The sequence below is a fragment of the Aspergillus novofumigatus genome (assembly GCF_002847465.1).
Source record: "Aspergillus novofumigatus IBT 16806 chromosome Unknown P174scaffold_2, whole genome shotgun sequence".
NCBI classification, from domain to species: domain Eukaryota; kingdom Fungi; phylum Ascomycota; class Eurotiomycetes; order Eurotiales; family Aspergillaceae; genus Aspergillus; species Aspergillus novofumigatus.
Genome location: NW_020194275.1, coordinates 3333075 through 3348023, shown reverse-complemented (window position 1 = coordinate 3348023; position 14949 = coordinate 3333075). Strand labels below are relative to the sequence as shown.

Sequence of the window (14949 nt, the reverse complement as noted above, 5' to 3'; positions counted from 1 at the left end):
CATGCTATTATCCCAGTTCTTCTGAACATCTAGGGGTCACATCAATGCTGGTTTCATGTTTGTGCTATTCAATGTAAGTGATTCACCCCATTCAACGCCATCTCCAGTAGCACATCACAATAGACAGTAAGCTAAAACAACTCGTAGTATTTATACCATAGAATTATTTCAACTGCCAACAGAGAACCCTCTTCCAACATTCTCACGAAATCTTCCATAGCATCTCTTTGAACTTTCGCAACTGTCAACAATTCATCCACAACCTCAAATCACTACTATCAACATGGACGTCGCTCACCTAGCCGCCATCCCGAATACTCGTGGCCTCCTCCTAAAAGGCCACCGGCGCCGGTAAGTGCCTATGACCTCGACAATCGGGACTGTGACCGGCATCCCGTCCTCATCCCCCTCTGCTCACCAATCATGAACTCACAGCTTCCTCCGCGACAATATCATGGGTATCAGTAAGCCTCCCATCAAAAGCCAAATCCGAACCTCCAACCCGCTAACCACGATCTCAAGCCAAACCCGCTATCCGGTAAGCTACTCATCCGAGAAACATCCATGAGACAGCCCTCTGAACCGTCATCGGAATGACAGCCGTCTCGCCCGTCGTGGAGGCGTAGTCCGGATAAAAACGGACATATACGCCGAGATACGCTCCGTCATAAGAGGACGGCTGCGCGAGGTAAGGTTTCCCCTTCGAATCACCAGGAAAGCACCTCCTCGGCCTTCCCCGGAGAACAAGTCTGTGTTTGCAGCAAAGGAGAAGGAAATGTACTAACCGCCTATCTGTAGATTCTGTTTCAAGTTGTGCAAGTCCTAGAGTCCTCGAAGACTCATCGGCACGATAGGAAGGTTAGTAGCATTGAATTTATTTCCTTGTGTGTCTGTGTCTGTGCAGTGGAGGATTCTTCGAGTTGACCGACTATATCTGCTCTTGTTAATCTTTTCGAGTAGGTTGTCACAACACGAGATGTGAGTCTGATAGTTGAGCTGGGAACCATGTGAGCGCATACTAATACAAATGTCTGGTTTTCAAGGTCGTTTACGCCTTGCAAAGAGTGAGCTTTACTTGTCCTTAGAGTTGTTCAGTTACTAAAGTTTGCCTATTACAGATGGGTCAAACCATGTATGGTTTCTAGGTCGTTGGGGTGACTGTTTGGAACTGGAACGGAGTTGATTGAGAATCCAACCTTGGGACATAGTGACTATCAACAAGAATGGATGGCAGAAAGAAAGTTCTAAGACAAATATTGAAAGAAAGCTGCGTAGTCAAGTCTATCAACACAACACAACAAAACAATGAGGAAAAGAAATCCGCCAGCGGGACTATAATAAGTACAGAAAATTCTTGGTCTAAGTTTGGAAATAGACTTAACCTTCAATCATCAACTGCTCCCCTTCATCCAACAAAGTAGTGATCTTCGACAAGTCCGAGATCATCTTGTTGCCATGCCCGACCAACAGTAGCTTCTCAGCATTGGCTGGCAGACCCAGGTACGTGGGTGGCTCTCGCTCAGGGAGGCGTTTGACCCATTCGACAAAGTCACGGATGCTGGTTTCTCCAGGCAGTGCCAGACACTCGTCCTTCTCAACACCAGAAACGAGCTTGTAGTCCACTTCGAAGGCAGCTGGAGTGAGGAAGCTGTTCACAAGGTTGTCCAACACCTGGAAGTCTTCAGCGTCGTCGACCTTGCCACCATATGTCTCCGTTATCAGGGTACGGATCATTTCCCAAGGGAGTTTCTGGGGTGCAACGTTGGATCGACCCTGGGCAACCGTCTCCACCCAGACATCGATGATATGGGCCGAGCATTCGTACTATTAAGAACTCTGTTAGTGGGATTGCAATGATGAGTTTTGATAAAGTGGTCACTTACGTCACTGTCGTTAAACTCCCAGAAGCCCTTCCAACCCAGGCTAGGCGCATAACGAAGTCTTTCTTGAATAACGGCATGCAAGAAGCAAAGCAAGAGATAGACACGCGCTTTCTCGACGGGAGGTTGGCCGGCGCGTTCCATTAGAGTAGACAGCGAGTCCCTCATGTTTGCACGAATACCGGCTGGTTGCTCGTACATCAGGACGCGAGAAGCGCGGATGAGATTGACTGGAATCTTAGGACTGGACTCCATTGACAGGAAGAGTCGGAAATCCTTGTGGGGTTTGAGCGAGTCGAGCCTCTTCTCCAGACTTTGAAGCCACGAAGGTGCCAGGTGTACGTTCTTGACCAGTACCCACGTTCCGGCAGTAGCAGCATTGCTGATTGCTTTGTCGGCACTCTCGAGACCTTCGTTGGATCCCATTGCAATATTGGCGCAGGTTGCGTGCATACGTTCGACGAGAGCATCCACCTTGTAACTAGCATCGAATCCAGGACTCGAGCTAAGAGAGATTGGTGTGGTTGCTGCAACCTGCTCAACAACGTCCTTCAAATCGGAACTTCCTTCGAAGAATTCTCGGCCAAAGACCGCCTCGATGAAACGCTCGGCAGCTGGTACGAATCTGTCCAGCCTGCAAAGCTTCACCAGCAACAATGAGCGAAGCAGTCGGTCGAGCTGCTCGGTGTTGTCATCCCAAACGACCGGGACACAGTTTTCAGCCAATTCCTCGACCAAAAACTGACCCCATTGTTCTTGTGAGATATTGGCGAATGACGCTTTGAAGATTGGCATGTGCGAGATCTTGGTCAAAACCTGCTCTTTAAGCTCCGGAGCAGTCGACAGATCGGCACCCTGCACCGACTCATCGAGAATGATATCAATGACTGTCTTGTCCATCGGGTAAGGAGCAGCTTGTGCGAGAAGCATTGCCAGCGTGATACGGTCTTTCTGAGCCAGCCCCAGGGAAGTCCGCTGGAACGTCGTAACGAACAAATCCTTGAGGATGATTTGCACGCGCGCCGAGTGGTCCTTCTCCGCGGCAAGGCGCTTGTTCTGATAGAGGACCGAGTGGAAAATATCCACAAAGTACTGCAGCGAAAATTGGTAGAAGTGATTGATATGATGAAGCTGCTCCAATACAGCAAAGACAGCGCTGCAAGAGCGAGCGATAATGCTGTAGTTCAAGGTGATATTTTCGACCTCCGTCATGACGCCCTCGGTCTCCACCATCTTCTTGGAGATCTCTGCTGCCTCCTTCTTTAGGGTCTCTAGAGTCTCAATAACATTGTCATCATCCAGGATGTTGCCGCGCGATTCGTTCAATGCTTGCAGCAGTCGTTTCTCGAGCTGACGGAGATGGATCTTGAATTCTCCTTGCAGCTTAACCAAGTCGGTGCGCCGCGCGTCCACATCCGGTCGCTCAAACTTGAGTACTTCGTTGAGCGATTGAGTTCGCAGACTGCTCTGTGTGACGGTGAAGTTGACAAAAGTGGTTCTACTGCACACGTCCGGCGGGAAAGTCGCAGAGGGGTCTCTTGTCGAGAGGAAAAGTTTAAACGAAGGCGAGAAATCAATCTCCTGTTTGCCGAGCTGGATGAGAACACGCCCACCAGTCTTTTGATATTCCTTGTTGAGGACATGGTTGAGGATGGGATCCAGGTGCTCTGCATCTTGAATAAGGATTGGATTACCGAAACGCAGGGCACTCTCCAGTTGCTTGACAAAGGAGTCGTCCAGGAAACTTGTGACCGTGAGTTTCCTATCTGTGCTTTCCTTCTGCAAGAACTCGGTGACACGACCCGAAGGATCGATGATCAGAGGATATCTGTTGTACCGCTTCAGGATGATGGCGTTTTCGGTGCAGAGATCGTCAACTGGAAGGGCGTGACCTTGCCAAGTCAAGCGTTCGTCGGCATTCGACAAGTACTCTGTAATCGGATTGTGTGGCTTGAAGTTGATGCCTGATTGCGCCAGTTGGTTGACCCAGTCATCGATCATCGCCTTCCGGAATTGTTGATCGTAGAAACCAGCATAAGCCAGGAAAGCTGCGGCAATCAGAACATCACCCACGAGAGTGCTGATCTGGGTTTCGAATGACTTGCTTCCCTCCTCCCAACGTGTACGCTCGGACGACAAGCTATCAAGTAAGCGAACACTTCGGTCGACCTTAAACTGTACCCTTGACATTTCTGTCTTGATGGCTTGGGTTTCACTAATGAGGGCAGCATATTCAGCTTTGTAGGTGGCGATGCTGCTCTCGAGGTTCTGGACGGTATTCTCGATGGCCTGAGCCTCTGCCTTGGTCTGCAGGGCTTGCTCTTCAAGTTGACCGACTTCCTCACGCAGCGGGCCAACACGGTCGAGAATCTCGGAGTAGTTGACTTGAGCTTCCACCCATTGCACAAGGGGACCACAGGCTCTACTGGCTCGGTTGACTCGCTCGTAAGTGAAATCCTCCTTTGAAAGGAATTCGTTCTGCATCTTGAGACGGTGATTTCTTGTCATCTGTTTTTCATTGTCGTAATTGACGATACTGGCGATGAAATCATCTCTTCTGACAATACCCTGGATCGTCTTCCAGCTGTCTACTTTGTGGCCAAGCAGAGTGCACACGGCTTCGAGAGCAAGCCGAACGCTAGCGGGCGGGTTGCCCATAGAACGAACTTCCGTAAGATGCTGACGCTTGATGTTTTGCACGCTTTTCTGGGCCTCAAGAACAGCGGGCTCGGCTCGGGCCAAGTCATTGAGCACAACTTCCTTGCGCAAAGCCACTTCTTTCTCCTGCTTCTCCAGGGCTGCCTGGACTTCAAGAGACACAGCCTTCCGTTGCTCTGCCTCTCTTTGGTCGGCAACCATGCGTTGCAGCTTCTCGTTTGCTTCCGCATCCTTCTTCTCCAACTGCATTTTCTTCTGGGCGAGACTAGCACGCAGGTCGCTGACTTTGTCGACAGTATCCCTGAGTTTCTCTAGACCGACGTTCAAGTGCCGCTGTTGCTCTTCCAGATCCTCCCGCTTCTCATTGAAGAGCTTGACATACTGAGCGACAAAGTCAAGATAGTGACGGGGAGTAAGGAATGTGGTCTTTCCTTGTTGCTTCTGCAGACGCTGGTTGAACCTCTGCAATGAATAATGGATATAGACCATCGAGTTGACAACCGCATCTCTATGAGACGCAGGAAGGCTGAGATCGCGATAAGCGACAGGAATGCTGTCAGGCGCAACAAAGTTTGGCTTGTCCAAGTCGAGTGACTGAGTGAGCTCAGAGCCGACCTGGAAGAGGGCTTGATCAGACCAATCACCCATCCAGTTGAGTACACAACGGTTGAACAGGGCGGGACTCGTGGCAGCCTTGGAAGATAGACCCTCCTCAGGGGGATTCATGGTGAACACGACGTGAAGGTTCTTGACGATCTGCTGCGTGAACCACTTGTAGAGCTCTTCCTGAGAGTCGAGGAGAAGACCTTGGCGCTGAGCGCCTTCCTTGCAAGCGGTCATCAGAGACGAGAACTCATCTCCTTCGAACAGGCCGGGAACTTCGGCATTAGCGAGCAGTGTGTTCATGCGCTCAAGGAAGCCAGAGTCAAGAACATTGGACTCGTCCATGATAAAGCAGATTTGCTCGCCCTTGCAGCCCGCGCGTCGAAGAACGGTTCTTAAGTCGTCATCGAAATCCTCCGAAGAATACTTTCCATGTACCTTGATCTGGAAGACCTTCAAACCATTCATCCAAGCCACAAAGCGAGACAATGTCGTTTTACCACTTCCACTGACACCAATGAGGATGAGGTGGCCCTGAGGCTGGCGGAACACCCGGTCGATGCGCAGTGCATGCTCCAAAACATCGTTGAAGAGCACCAGAGGAACATCAACCTCCTCCTCGCAGAAGGTCTTCAAGCGAGCCTTAACGAAGTCGCGTAGTCGCTCTCGTTCAACAGGGACATAGTTCTTAGACAACCAATTCGAGAACAGGATCGGCCCCTTCAGCGCTTGCTCCTCGTCAATCGTAGGGAAGTTGTCAAGTGCAATGCGGCGGACTGCATCGGCTGTCCAATTTCTCTCTTCTTCGGCGACCAGTCGATCCTGGAACAGACGCAAAGCTTCATGTGCCCATATACGCACCAGGCCCTCGACGGAGAGTGTCTCAAGCGGCTTAATGGCCTCATATACACCACGAACCCATCGTGTAAGCTCACGAGGAGAGTACACGTAATGCGGTTGGATCTTGGGAGTAAATCGGCGTTGAGATTCCAAGTAGAACTGCACCATGGCTTTGGTGAGTGCCTCCGAGTATCCGCGTAGCAATGGGATGATTTTGAGCACAGCCGAGTTGAATGTGCCGTAGATTTGCATGAGCGAGATTTCTCCAGGATAATCGACCATAATCAGAGGAGAGTGGCGTAGGAAACGTTCCGCCAGAGGGGTACGGCCCGCGTCAGTTGGAGGATTGCAAGCTCCAACAAACTGGATTCTATCCAGGGTGACCCAAGTCTTGTCCGATGTCCTCCAGAAACCATTCTGCTCAACAAGCTGTCTCAGGAAGGTAATCGCCCGTTGTGTTCCGTAACGATCTGGTGCCGGAAGGTTGATTTCATCACAGAAAATGACCAACCAACGACCTATTTGGTTGGGAGACATAACAACACCATTCAAAGTCTTCTTATATTCACAGTACTGTTCGAAAGTCTTGATCAAAAGATCCGGAGTAGTGGCGCTTGAGAAATTCAGGCCCACCACTTCCATGTTCGGCAACTTTCGGAGTGCTGCAAAGAGGGTCATGGTCTTACCGGAACCTGGTGGACCACAGAGCAGCAGGGGCTTATGCTCAGCGAGCCAGGAGTAAAGCACGTCTTCGTGGCGAACAGTATCCACGGTTGGGATGACCACATCGGTTTGTGTGATGGAGTGGGTGTTGATCTCGATTGATGGGACTTGAGACTGCCAGCTCATCCACTCCGACTTCGGTAGCGTGATGTCAAAGTCGATGAGGGAGGATGCTCCATCAGGCGGCAATTCTGTTGTCGACATAGCCGACACAAACTGCCCGAAGGCCTGGCGATCTGTCAAAGGGCAGTCTCCGGTGAAGGACCAGACGAGAGCAAGGAGAAGCTTCTTGGAAATGTACGATTGAATCTGCTCGTGATCGAGCGGGAAATCGACATGCTGAATGTTATACTCGAGAACATTCCGGCAGGCCTTGTTCAGCAAGCTGAACAGAGTATTCAGGGCACGGATATCGGTGAACTCCATGATATGATTGTACTTCTTGGCTTCATCAAGAGATTTCAGAACAAGCTGATCGGTCTCCAGAAGTTGCTTGAGAATCGTGGAAAGCATGTCCTGTGCATCTTGAGTCTTGACTGCAGCTTGTCCTGCAGGAGCACTGTCATCATCCAAATCCTCAAAGGTCTTCGTTTTGAGCGACTCGACGTAGTTGGAAATCATCATCAGAGGAGTGACAGTGTCGTCGTTGAACCATACCATACCACAACGACTGACTGTGGCCAGAGTAGCGTACTTCAGACTTTCAACTTCGAACATTATGCGGACATTAGAAGGCAGGTTCAGACGCTCTCCGTTTGGAAGGGTCAGCAGCTTGTTGTCATCAAGGACACTGTTTAGATTCTCAACCCATTCAGGGTCGACGTCGCCATCAAACACAATCCAGTGTCTCTTCGTGTCTTCACCTCGGAGGTTGTCCACGATCTTTCTCAGGATGCCCGTAAACAGACCATCCGTCCATTCTCTGGTGGTACTATCAAGATTACCATAGAGTGCTTCCTTGGACATGACCTTGGAGTCAATGATATGGGAGACACCTTCAACCCCTTCAATCCGTTGCAAGGCCTGAAGCAAGATTTTCCAAGCGGCCGATTTGCCGGATCCGGACTTGCCAACCATCATGACACCATGGTGGATGCTCTGAATTTGGTAAAGCTGAAGGATCTTTGCGATCCACGTCTCACTGTCGACGAAGTGTTGCTCGTGAGCGATGTCCCGAATTGCCTGCGTAAGCTTCTCGTAATTTGCGGGCACATACTCCACTCCGGAGAAGTTGTGCGCTTGAATCTCGAGCATCTTGTCTACATCCTCACGGACAAGCTTGGGGGCAATTGTTTCCCGCAGACTTTGAACGATAATTTGGGGCTCAATGACCTCATCTGGGCCCAGGTCGCCGTCGGTATTAGCAAGTCTCGCACGCTTGAGACCTCCAGAGCTGACCAGAACGCTTTTAAGAGCACGCAGACCGAAATCGTAGTGGGCTTGCTTTGACAGCTGCGAGGCACAGTGGTCGAAGAACGGTACTGTATGCTTGGACAAATGCTTTGCTTGCTTAAAGCCCTGGGAAAAGAGCATCACTTCCGCAATCAACTCCTTGTCTGGCTTCGACATGGCAACACTCCGGAATAGCTTCTTCAAGTTGTCAGGCAGATTTGAACGGCCTGCATAGCCAGGGTTCATGGTAATGAAGATTCCGGTGTTGGGATTAACACGGAGGCGTCTTCCGACCAGCTCGATCTGTGCCTTCTCATCGTCGACTCCAGTTTTCAAGCCCAGCTGGATATTTTGAATTTGCTGTGAGACGGCGGACAGGATTCTCTCTTCGAGACGGTTGAACTCGTCAAAACAGCCCCATGCACCAACCTGGCAAATACCCAGGAAGATGCGGCCCATTGCCTGGAAATCGAAAGTGTCATCACAGCAAAACACAAGAGTGAAACGACCAAGCTGCAGACCCAGTGCCTTGACTGATTCCGTCTTTCCTGTACCAGCAGGGCCGTACGGAGAGCCACCCAATCTTTGACACAAAGCCTGAGTGAGGGTCAGGAAACAGCGATCAGTAAGAGGTGTGCGGACGAGGCGTTCAGGTACTCCGAGGTACTCGAAGCCGTAACTGAGCTTAGCGTTTGCCATATGGACGTGTAACCGCTGGAGGAAATCGCCTTCGGCATGGTAAACATAGCGCATCTGCAGCAACCACAAATAGTGCGTCGGGATGTTGGCATTGGCCGCCATGAGTTTCGAGATGACATCGCGTTGGTGGACGAATTCAGTGATCATGTGTTCGCACTTCTTTCTACTAATCGCGTCGAGGTCCCCGAGTACAGTGGCAGCAAGCAACTCCAGCACTCGGACTTGGGCATCATACTGCTCTTTGAGGTTCGCTCCTCCATTTTCCAGAGATTTCTGCACAGCGTTGGTCCAGACGACTTGACTGGCAAGAACGACAATCTGCGCGGGATAGTTGGCCAAGTAGTCATTGAAAGCAGTGCGGTCGACCTCGGGGGCATTGTAGATTGTCTCGAATTGCTCAATTGCCTCTCCCAGGAGTTCCGCCAGTGTTAACTTCATGCTGGTTTCCAATGCAGTGAGCCAATCATTGATCCTGGGGGTTTTAACAAGATTGATCTCTCGTTTCAAGCGGACCTCCTCGCCCTCTTTCGATGTGATGCCAACGATGTTATTCTCGTCATCCATGAGGACGCCTGACAAACCAGCAAACATCTTCTTGAAATGCTTCGCGACGCGGAAGATGTCATTGCTGTTGCCGATGATCTCCAGCAGATCTTCATCACCGACGAAGTAGAAACGAGGAAACGAGATACGTTCACGTTCGAGATATTCACCCAGGGCCTTTTGAATCTTATTAAGCAACTCGGCCAATCTCTCCAGTGATTTTTGTACACCGTTGATGGCAAGCACATCGAGAACAAATGGAGCCTTGTACACTTTCTTCATCACGGCGAAGAATTCGGAATTGATGTTTTGAAAGCGGCTCGATTCAAGGGGAAGAAGATGCTTGATGTCGGCATTACCAGTAAACACTCCTTCAAGGTACACCCACTGTCTTTGAACGTCGATCCAGACATCGAAGAGGACGTGAACTCTGTTTAGCTTGTCTTCCCAGGAAGCAGCTTCCTCCTCAAACTCTTTGTAGTATGGCGAGTGTCTCATGGCCTGCAGGGAGTTCAGGTTCTCACTGCATTTAGCGAACAGGTCATCGAATCCGCGAATCAGGCGGCATTTATTCTGGTAGTTGATAAGATCCAAAGAATAGTTTTGCCATGTTTCCCGAACAGATTTCAAGAACTCCTCAAGAGCCATTTCGCCCTGCGCCTGGGCAATAATGTCGCGGATGACGGTCTCACTGGTCGCAAGTTGAAGATCCCATACATCTCCCAGTGTAAGGGAAACGAGAGAAAATCGCTTCCCAGGCTTCAGAGCTTTGTAGATTTTCTGCCAATGTCTTTCTCGAACAGCTTCGGATTTCATGTCGGAAAGCAGGGGATTGACCTTCAGAAGCTGCCGCAGGACGTTTTGTATGTGCTCGAAAGCCGCATACTGGCGCATACGACTGGGCATTTCCTTGGTCATCTTGATCAAGCCATCGATCGACTGGCGGAGCTTTCGGGGCTGCACGCTAGTCCATAGCATGTCCCTCAAGTCATTGAGACTCTTCCAGATGGTTGAGAGAGCTGCCCAAACTGACATGAAATCCTGTACCTCTTCAAGAATTGCTGGTAACGAGGACTCCGAGCTAGCCGGGAGATCGAGGGCTTCTTTGGCCTTGGACACCATCTCAAATTCGGCCTGGAGGCCTTCAAGGCGGGCCTGGAAGGAACTCAAAGTCCGAGATGCTTCCTCAGGCGGAATAGTTCCAGATACGGGCTTCTCTTCGTTCCACTGAGCAATAACTTCGGTAATCTTGTCACCGATGACTTTGTCTTCAGCAGTGATCTTCGCGCGCAGCCCTTCCGTCTGGTCGTGGACAATCTTGCTCTTTCGCGCAAGCAATTCGTTCAGGGCTGCCCACTCGCCATCGACATTCTCCACATGGAGCCAGTCAGTAGGGAACTGGTATCGCTGGCGCGCTAAGGTAGCCTGGCCTTGTCGGAAGAGATTGACTTCCGGCTCCCAGACCTTTGCCTTGCGCTTGCATTGCTGGACAATTGTGATGAAGGAAACCGCGTGAGCGGTTGAAGAAGCCTCGAGGGTTTGTCCTTCCAGGTCCCTACGGGCCGCGGCAATCTCTGAATGGACTTCTCTCATCCGGGCTCCGAGCTTCGATCCGAATTTCAGTAGAATCTCGTGCTGCCACTGATCGTATTTGGCATTGACCCTGGTCTGGACCTGCTCATAGTCTATCTTGATGTTGCCAAATGACCGACTGACCTCGGAAGTGTCGAATGTGGCTCGGCTCTTACGGATTTCCTGAAGCAACTGAAGCCATTGCGCTAGGTCGTCGCCTAGAATGTCGTACACTTGTTCGGATTGCAAGTCCCATAGGGATTGGAACTGTAACCATTTATCGACATACTCTGACACTTCCTTGAGTCTGCCCTCCACAACACTGTAGACATGGCTAAGTTCTTCAGTGCAGTGCTGCGGAAGATCAGCGAAGCAAGCTTCGGACAATTGAACCTTCTGTACATCGATCGATATCTGATACCGGGATGATTTGATCTTCTCAAGGTGGCAGATCACGCCAAGCCAGTTGTCGAAGTGGGAGAACCAGCTCGCTCGAGCATATTGTAAAGGCGGATCAAGATGAAGAACCTGGTTGCGCATGGAGATTTCATGAACTAGTTCGGGGAACTCTATTTTGTACGATACAGCTTCTGGCTCGCCCGCGGCCGGATGCTGGGTTCCAATCGACACTTGTGAAGCACTCTGTTGCTCCTTGGCTGCGTTGAAGGAGTGGATCCACTCACGAATGGCGCGATGGAGCCGGTCACGAAGGATTGACTCGATCTTTTGGTTCAAACGCGCGACCCAGTACCCCAGGTTGACGTAGTTCTCCAGATTAAGCTTGTCAACAGCGACTTGTATCGTGTCCAGACGCTGCTTGAACGCCGAAGCCTCGTACGGGCATGTTTTCAGCTCAAGGATGGCTTTCTGGATGGTTTCGTAAATTGAAGACAGAACAGCCGTTTTTGATTGCAGCACTGACGCTGATCCTGCAAATTCTCGAACGAATTGAACATGCTTGCTTTCTCCTCTGCCGGGAATAGCAGACTCAATGGCGCCATTTGCCAGGGCAGATTGTTTAACGTGAAGCTCGTACGAATGAACGAAAGACTCCCATCTTAGGGGAATTCCTTTGATGACCATGCCTTGCGCATCATTCAAGTACCCGTTGAGTAGGATAGCAACCTCTGTCATGGCAGCAATGGAGCGAGTGGTTTGGAGCAAGGTCCGAACGCTCTCCATCAGGCTGATGGCGTATGGATAAACACGTTTCGCCTCTTTTGAGATACTGCTGACAGCATGCGGAACTTGGAAGTTAAGCCAGATGAGGTTCCTGACTTCCTTGAACAAGGCGATGATCTGAGCATCGAAGTTGACGGTGAGCTCTAGGCTATTTCCTGCAGCGCGATTGCGCGTAACATTGAACAGTCGGCCCGCAATGGTGATGTGACGCCTTTGCACATCATGCAGCCACGATTCGAAAACGGGTCGCGTGTCCAGCTTCTTCCGGAAGAGATTGCCCTCGGCTTGCAGTTTTTGACCTTCGGAGTGAAGATGCCAATCTTCTCCAAGGACATCTTCGACTTTCCGCATGTAGCCGTCGAGTTGCCGCTCAATTTGGCGGGCCCAGACGATTGCACCTGACACAGGGGGAAGGTCATGCAGCTGTGCCATCGCATGTGCCTCCGAGTGGCCATATTGTTGTTTGAAGCGCTCATGCAGGGCGGAAATGTCCTGTTTGACATTCTCAATAAGTTGAGTTTGATATTCGCCAATCGCACCTCGAATCTTTGGGCGAACAAGAAGAGCATTGAACTTTGAAAAGACTCGAAACATTTCGTTGGCATTCTTAGCTGTAGCCAGACGATCGCGCAAGCGAGCGATGATCGAGTTCTCAACACGAGAGGTGCGCTCATTGTAGGCAATTTCCTCCTGAATCCACTGCTGAGTGCCTTCCGGAGATACGTCCAGCACATCTACATTCTTCAGCGCAGCATATGCTTGTGCAACTTCCTCGACCGCATCAACATCTCCAATCTCTTCAACGATCACAGCACCATCGGAGCCTGCTCCGTTGGCGGTGTCTCCAGTAGACGAAGTCTTGGGGCCGAGTACATTTACGATAGTTTTCTGAAGCTGCTCATGATTCACTCTGAAGGTGTTGATGTACTTCAGGCGTTCCTGAGTCTTTTCGTGCCGCGCAGCGATCTTGATAGGGATGAACTTTTCATTTCGACGTCTTGTGGATTCACGGGCGACGTTGGTGAACTCCTTCAGATTCTCATCCCAAGTTCGCCAGATCGCACCGCACGTCTTCATCAGAGAACGGAACTCGCGATAGTCCAGGTGCAGAATTGTTCGGCCGTGAAGCAGACTATGAATTTGCGTGTCGAGATCACCCGAGATAGCTTCGACGAGGGCAAGAGCTCGCTTGATAGGGTAAGGGCAAATCTTCAACTTCTTGTTAAGATGGCCGAAGATCAGACCCAGGGATTCCTGGACTTTCTGCAAGGTGGTGGCGGAAAGCAGTTCATCCAGGGGGAAATCGCGCATAAGCTGATTGTACTTCTGCACCATGTCCGTCGCTTCTCGCAATCCGGTGTCCGCAACGAAGCTGAGCGTTGCTTGGTAACGTTTGGCATGGCGGAGAATATCCATGGTCAACTGAACACCATCGCTGCGCAGCTGGTTTTCGATACCCTCGAGAGCGGTCTCCATCGACAGCCAAAAGTTGATCTCTTGAGCTGCGGATCCGCTATCGGCATCGCGAGACATTTTCGTGATCGTCTGAATTGACCTGATCCAAGCATTGACGGTATTTTGAATGCTGTTGATAAAAGCACTACTCTCCAGAACATTTGAGGGAATCAGCTCCACAGAAGGCTTGATCCCTCGGCTCTCCGCTTCGACCAGGGCGGCTTGGACTACCTCGTGGAGCGGCAGGTTCAGCGCGGGAATCTCAACATTCTGTTGCAGGTGGAGCAAGCCTAGTTCCAGTTCTGCAAATTTCTTCTTGGTCCCCGGCACCCCAGTCTTCACCTCTGTGTCCGTTCTGGGTTTCAAGCCAGTCGCTGCATCCTGATTGCGGGTATTGGCCTCGAAATAGGGGCTCAGCGCATGGTGCACGAGCAGATGGAGGACCTCATAAGGAGACAAAGAGGTGCCTTGTTGCGCCTGGGCGTTGTTGAGAGATGCCGGGCCGGGGAGGTTGATAACCTGAACTTGCGACGATATGGGAAGCGTAGGGTCAATGGGCGCAGGGCGTTTGATAAATGCGACAGAGGCGACCGTAGTAGAGGAAGAGGAGATTTCAGCGGAGAGGTTGTAGGCATACTGAACAGAAGAAACTGCAGAAGAACAAGACACGGTTATCATTCTGTCTTAGAGCCGACAGTTTGGAATACACATACCTTCACCATCCTCTGCAGCATTCGGTCCTTCTGAAGCGACAAGATCCTTCTGCACGTAAAGAGCTACCTGTGACTCTGAAGCAAAACGTGTGCATCTCTGCGCCGTCTCGCTGTATTTGGCCTCCGATAGCAAGCTGCCTGTGCTCTCGAGCTCGGTTTTCAGAGCTCCTAGGGTTGCTTGCAGGACATCGACCAAGTACTGAATCAAAGCCGCAGAATCGACGAACGACGCCTGAGCTGGGGCTGGGACGCCGTTCGATACCCCCGCAGAGGCGACCTCCATGTTGGTGAATCTTTACAGGTAGCGGCCCACGGTAAGCATCGAGAGGTTGATAAGGAGTTGACCTGAGCGGTAGTTCGGGTGTATGAATGCGCAACGCCGACTAGTAGGTAGATTAGGCCGAAAGGATAAGTCGTTTGAGTTTGAAGCAGCGTGTTGACAAAAGAGATCGTCGGAATTAGTTGAAGGGATAATTAAGAAACGGAGTACGGAAATTAGTTAGATGACCATGACCCTTTGTTCATTTGGGCTTCATCTATCTGATCTTCCACCTAACTATTTTATTATTATTATTATTACTATCGGCCATGCGGGACGCGGCAGGCGTGTTTTCTTTTCTTGTCTGGTACTTCAGGGGGTGATCCCACGCTATCCCCATTATGGCTAGCCTCCCCATTGGCGTCCTCGG

General features: G+C 50.8%; 2 protein-coding genes across 2 annotated transcripts; one reads left to right on the top strand and one right to left on the bottom strand.

Annotated features, from left to right (window-relative positions):
- The first annotated feature begins 181 nt into the window (after positions 1-181).
- P174DRAFT_110792 (histone H4) lies at positions 182-1365 on the top strand. The gene is made up of 8 exons (XM_024821021.1): positions 182-351; positions 436-464; positions 523-538; positions 601-688; positions 799-858; positions 961-978; positions 1044-1064; positions 1119-1365. The coding sequence occupies exons 1-8, from the start codon at positions 284-286 to the stop codon at positions 1143-1145; spliced, it is 327 nt and encodes a 108-aa protein (XP_024686057.1). The 5' UTR covers positions 182-283; the 3' UTR covers positions 1146-1365.
- Positions 1165-14796, bottom strand: P174DRAFT_449082 (dynein heavy chain). Its single transcript, XM_024828805.1, has 3 exons — positions 14261-14796; positions 1884-14197; positions 1165-1824 (listed from the first exon to the last, which is right to left on the bottom strand). Exons 1-3 carry the CDS (start codon positions 14541-14543, stop codon positions 1378-1380), a joined length of 13044 nt encoding a protein of 4347 aa, XP_024686056.1. The 5' UTR covers positions 14544-14796; the 3' UTR covers positions 1165-1377.
- Positions 14797-14949: the final 153 nt, after the last annotated feature.

What these genes read in the sequence shown, in the direction of transcription:
- P174DRAFT_110792 (XM_024821021.1), top strand. Translation starts at nt 284, where the DNA reads ATGGACGTCGCTCACCTAGCCGCCATCCCGAATACTCGTGGCCTCCTC. An exon ending in TAAGAGGACGGCTGCGCGAG is followed by an intron (nt 689 to 798) that starts GTAAGGTTTCCC and finishes GCCTATCTGTAG; the next exon opens with ATTCTGTTTCAAGTTGTGCA. An exon ending in TCGTTTACGCCTTGCAAAGA is followed by an intron (nt 1,065 to 1,118) that starts GTGAGCTTTACT and finishes TGCCTATTACAG; the next exon opens with ATGGGTCAAACCATGTATGG.
- P174DRAFT_449082 (XM_024828805.1), bottom strand. Translation starts at nt 14,543, where the DNA reads ATGGAGGTCGCCTCTGCGGGGGTATCGAACGGCGTCCCAGCCCCAGCT. An exon ending in TGCTGCAGAGGATGGTGAAG is followed by an intron (nt 14,198 to 14,260) that starts GTATGTGTATTC and finishes GTTCTTCTGCAG; the next exon opens with TTTCTTCTGTTCAGTATGCC. An exon ending in GGGAGTTTAACGACAGTGAC is followed by an intron (nt 1,825 to 1,883) that starts GTAAGTGACCAC and finishes AGTTCTTAATAG; the next exon opens with TACGAATGCTCGGCCCATAT.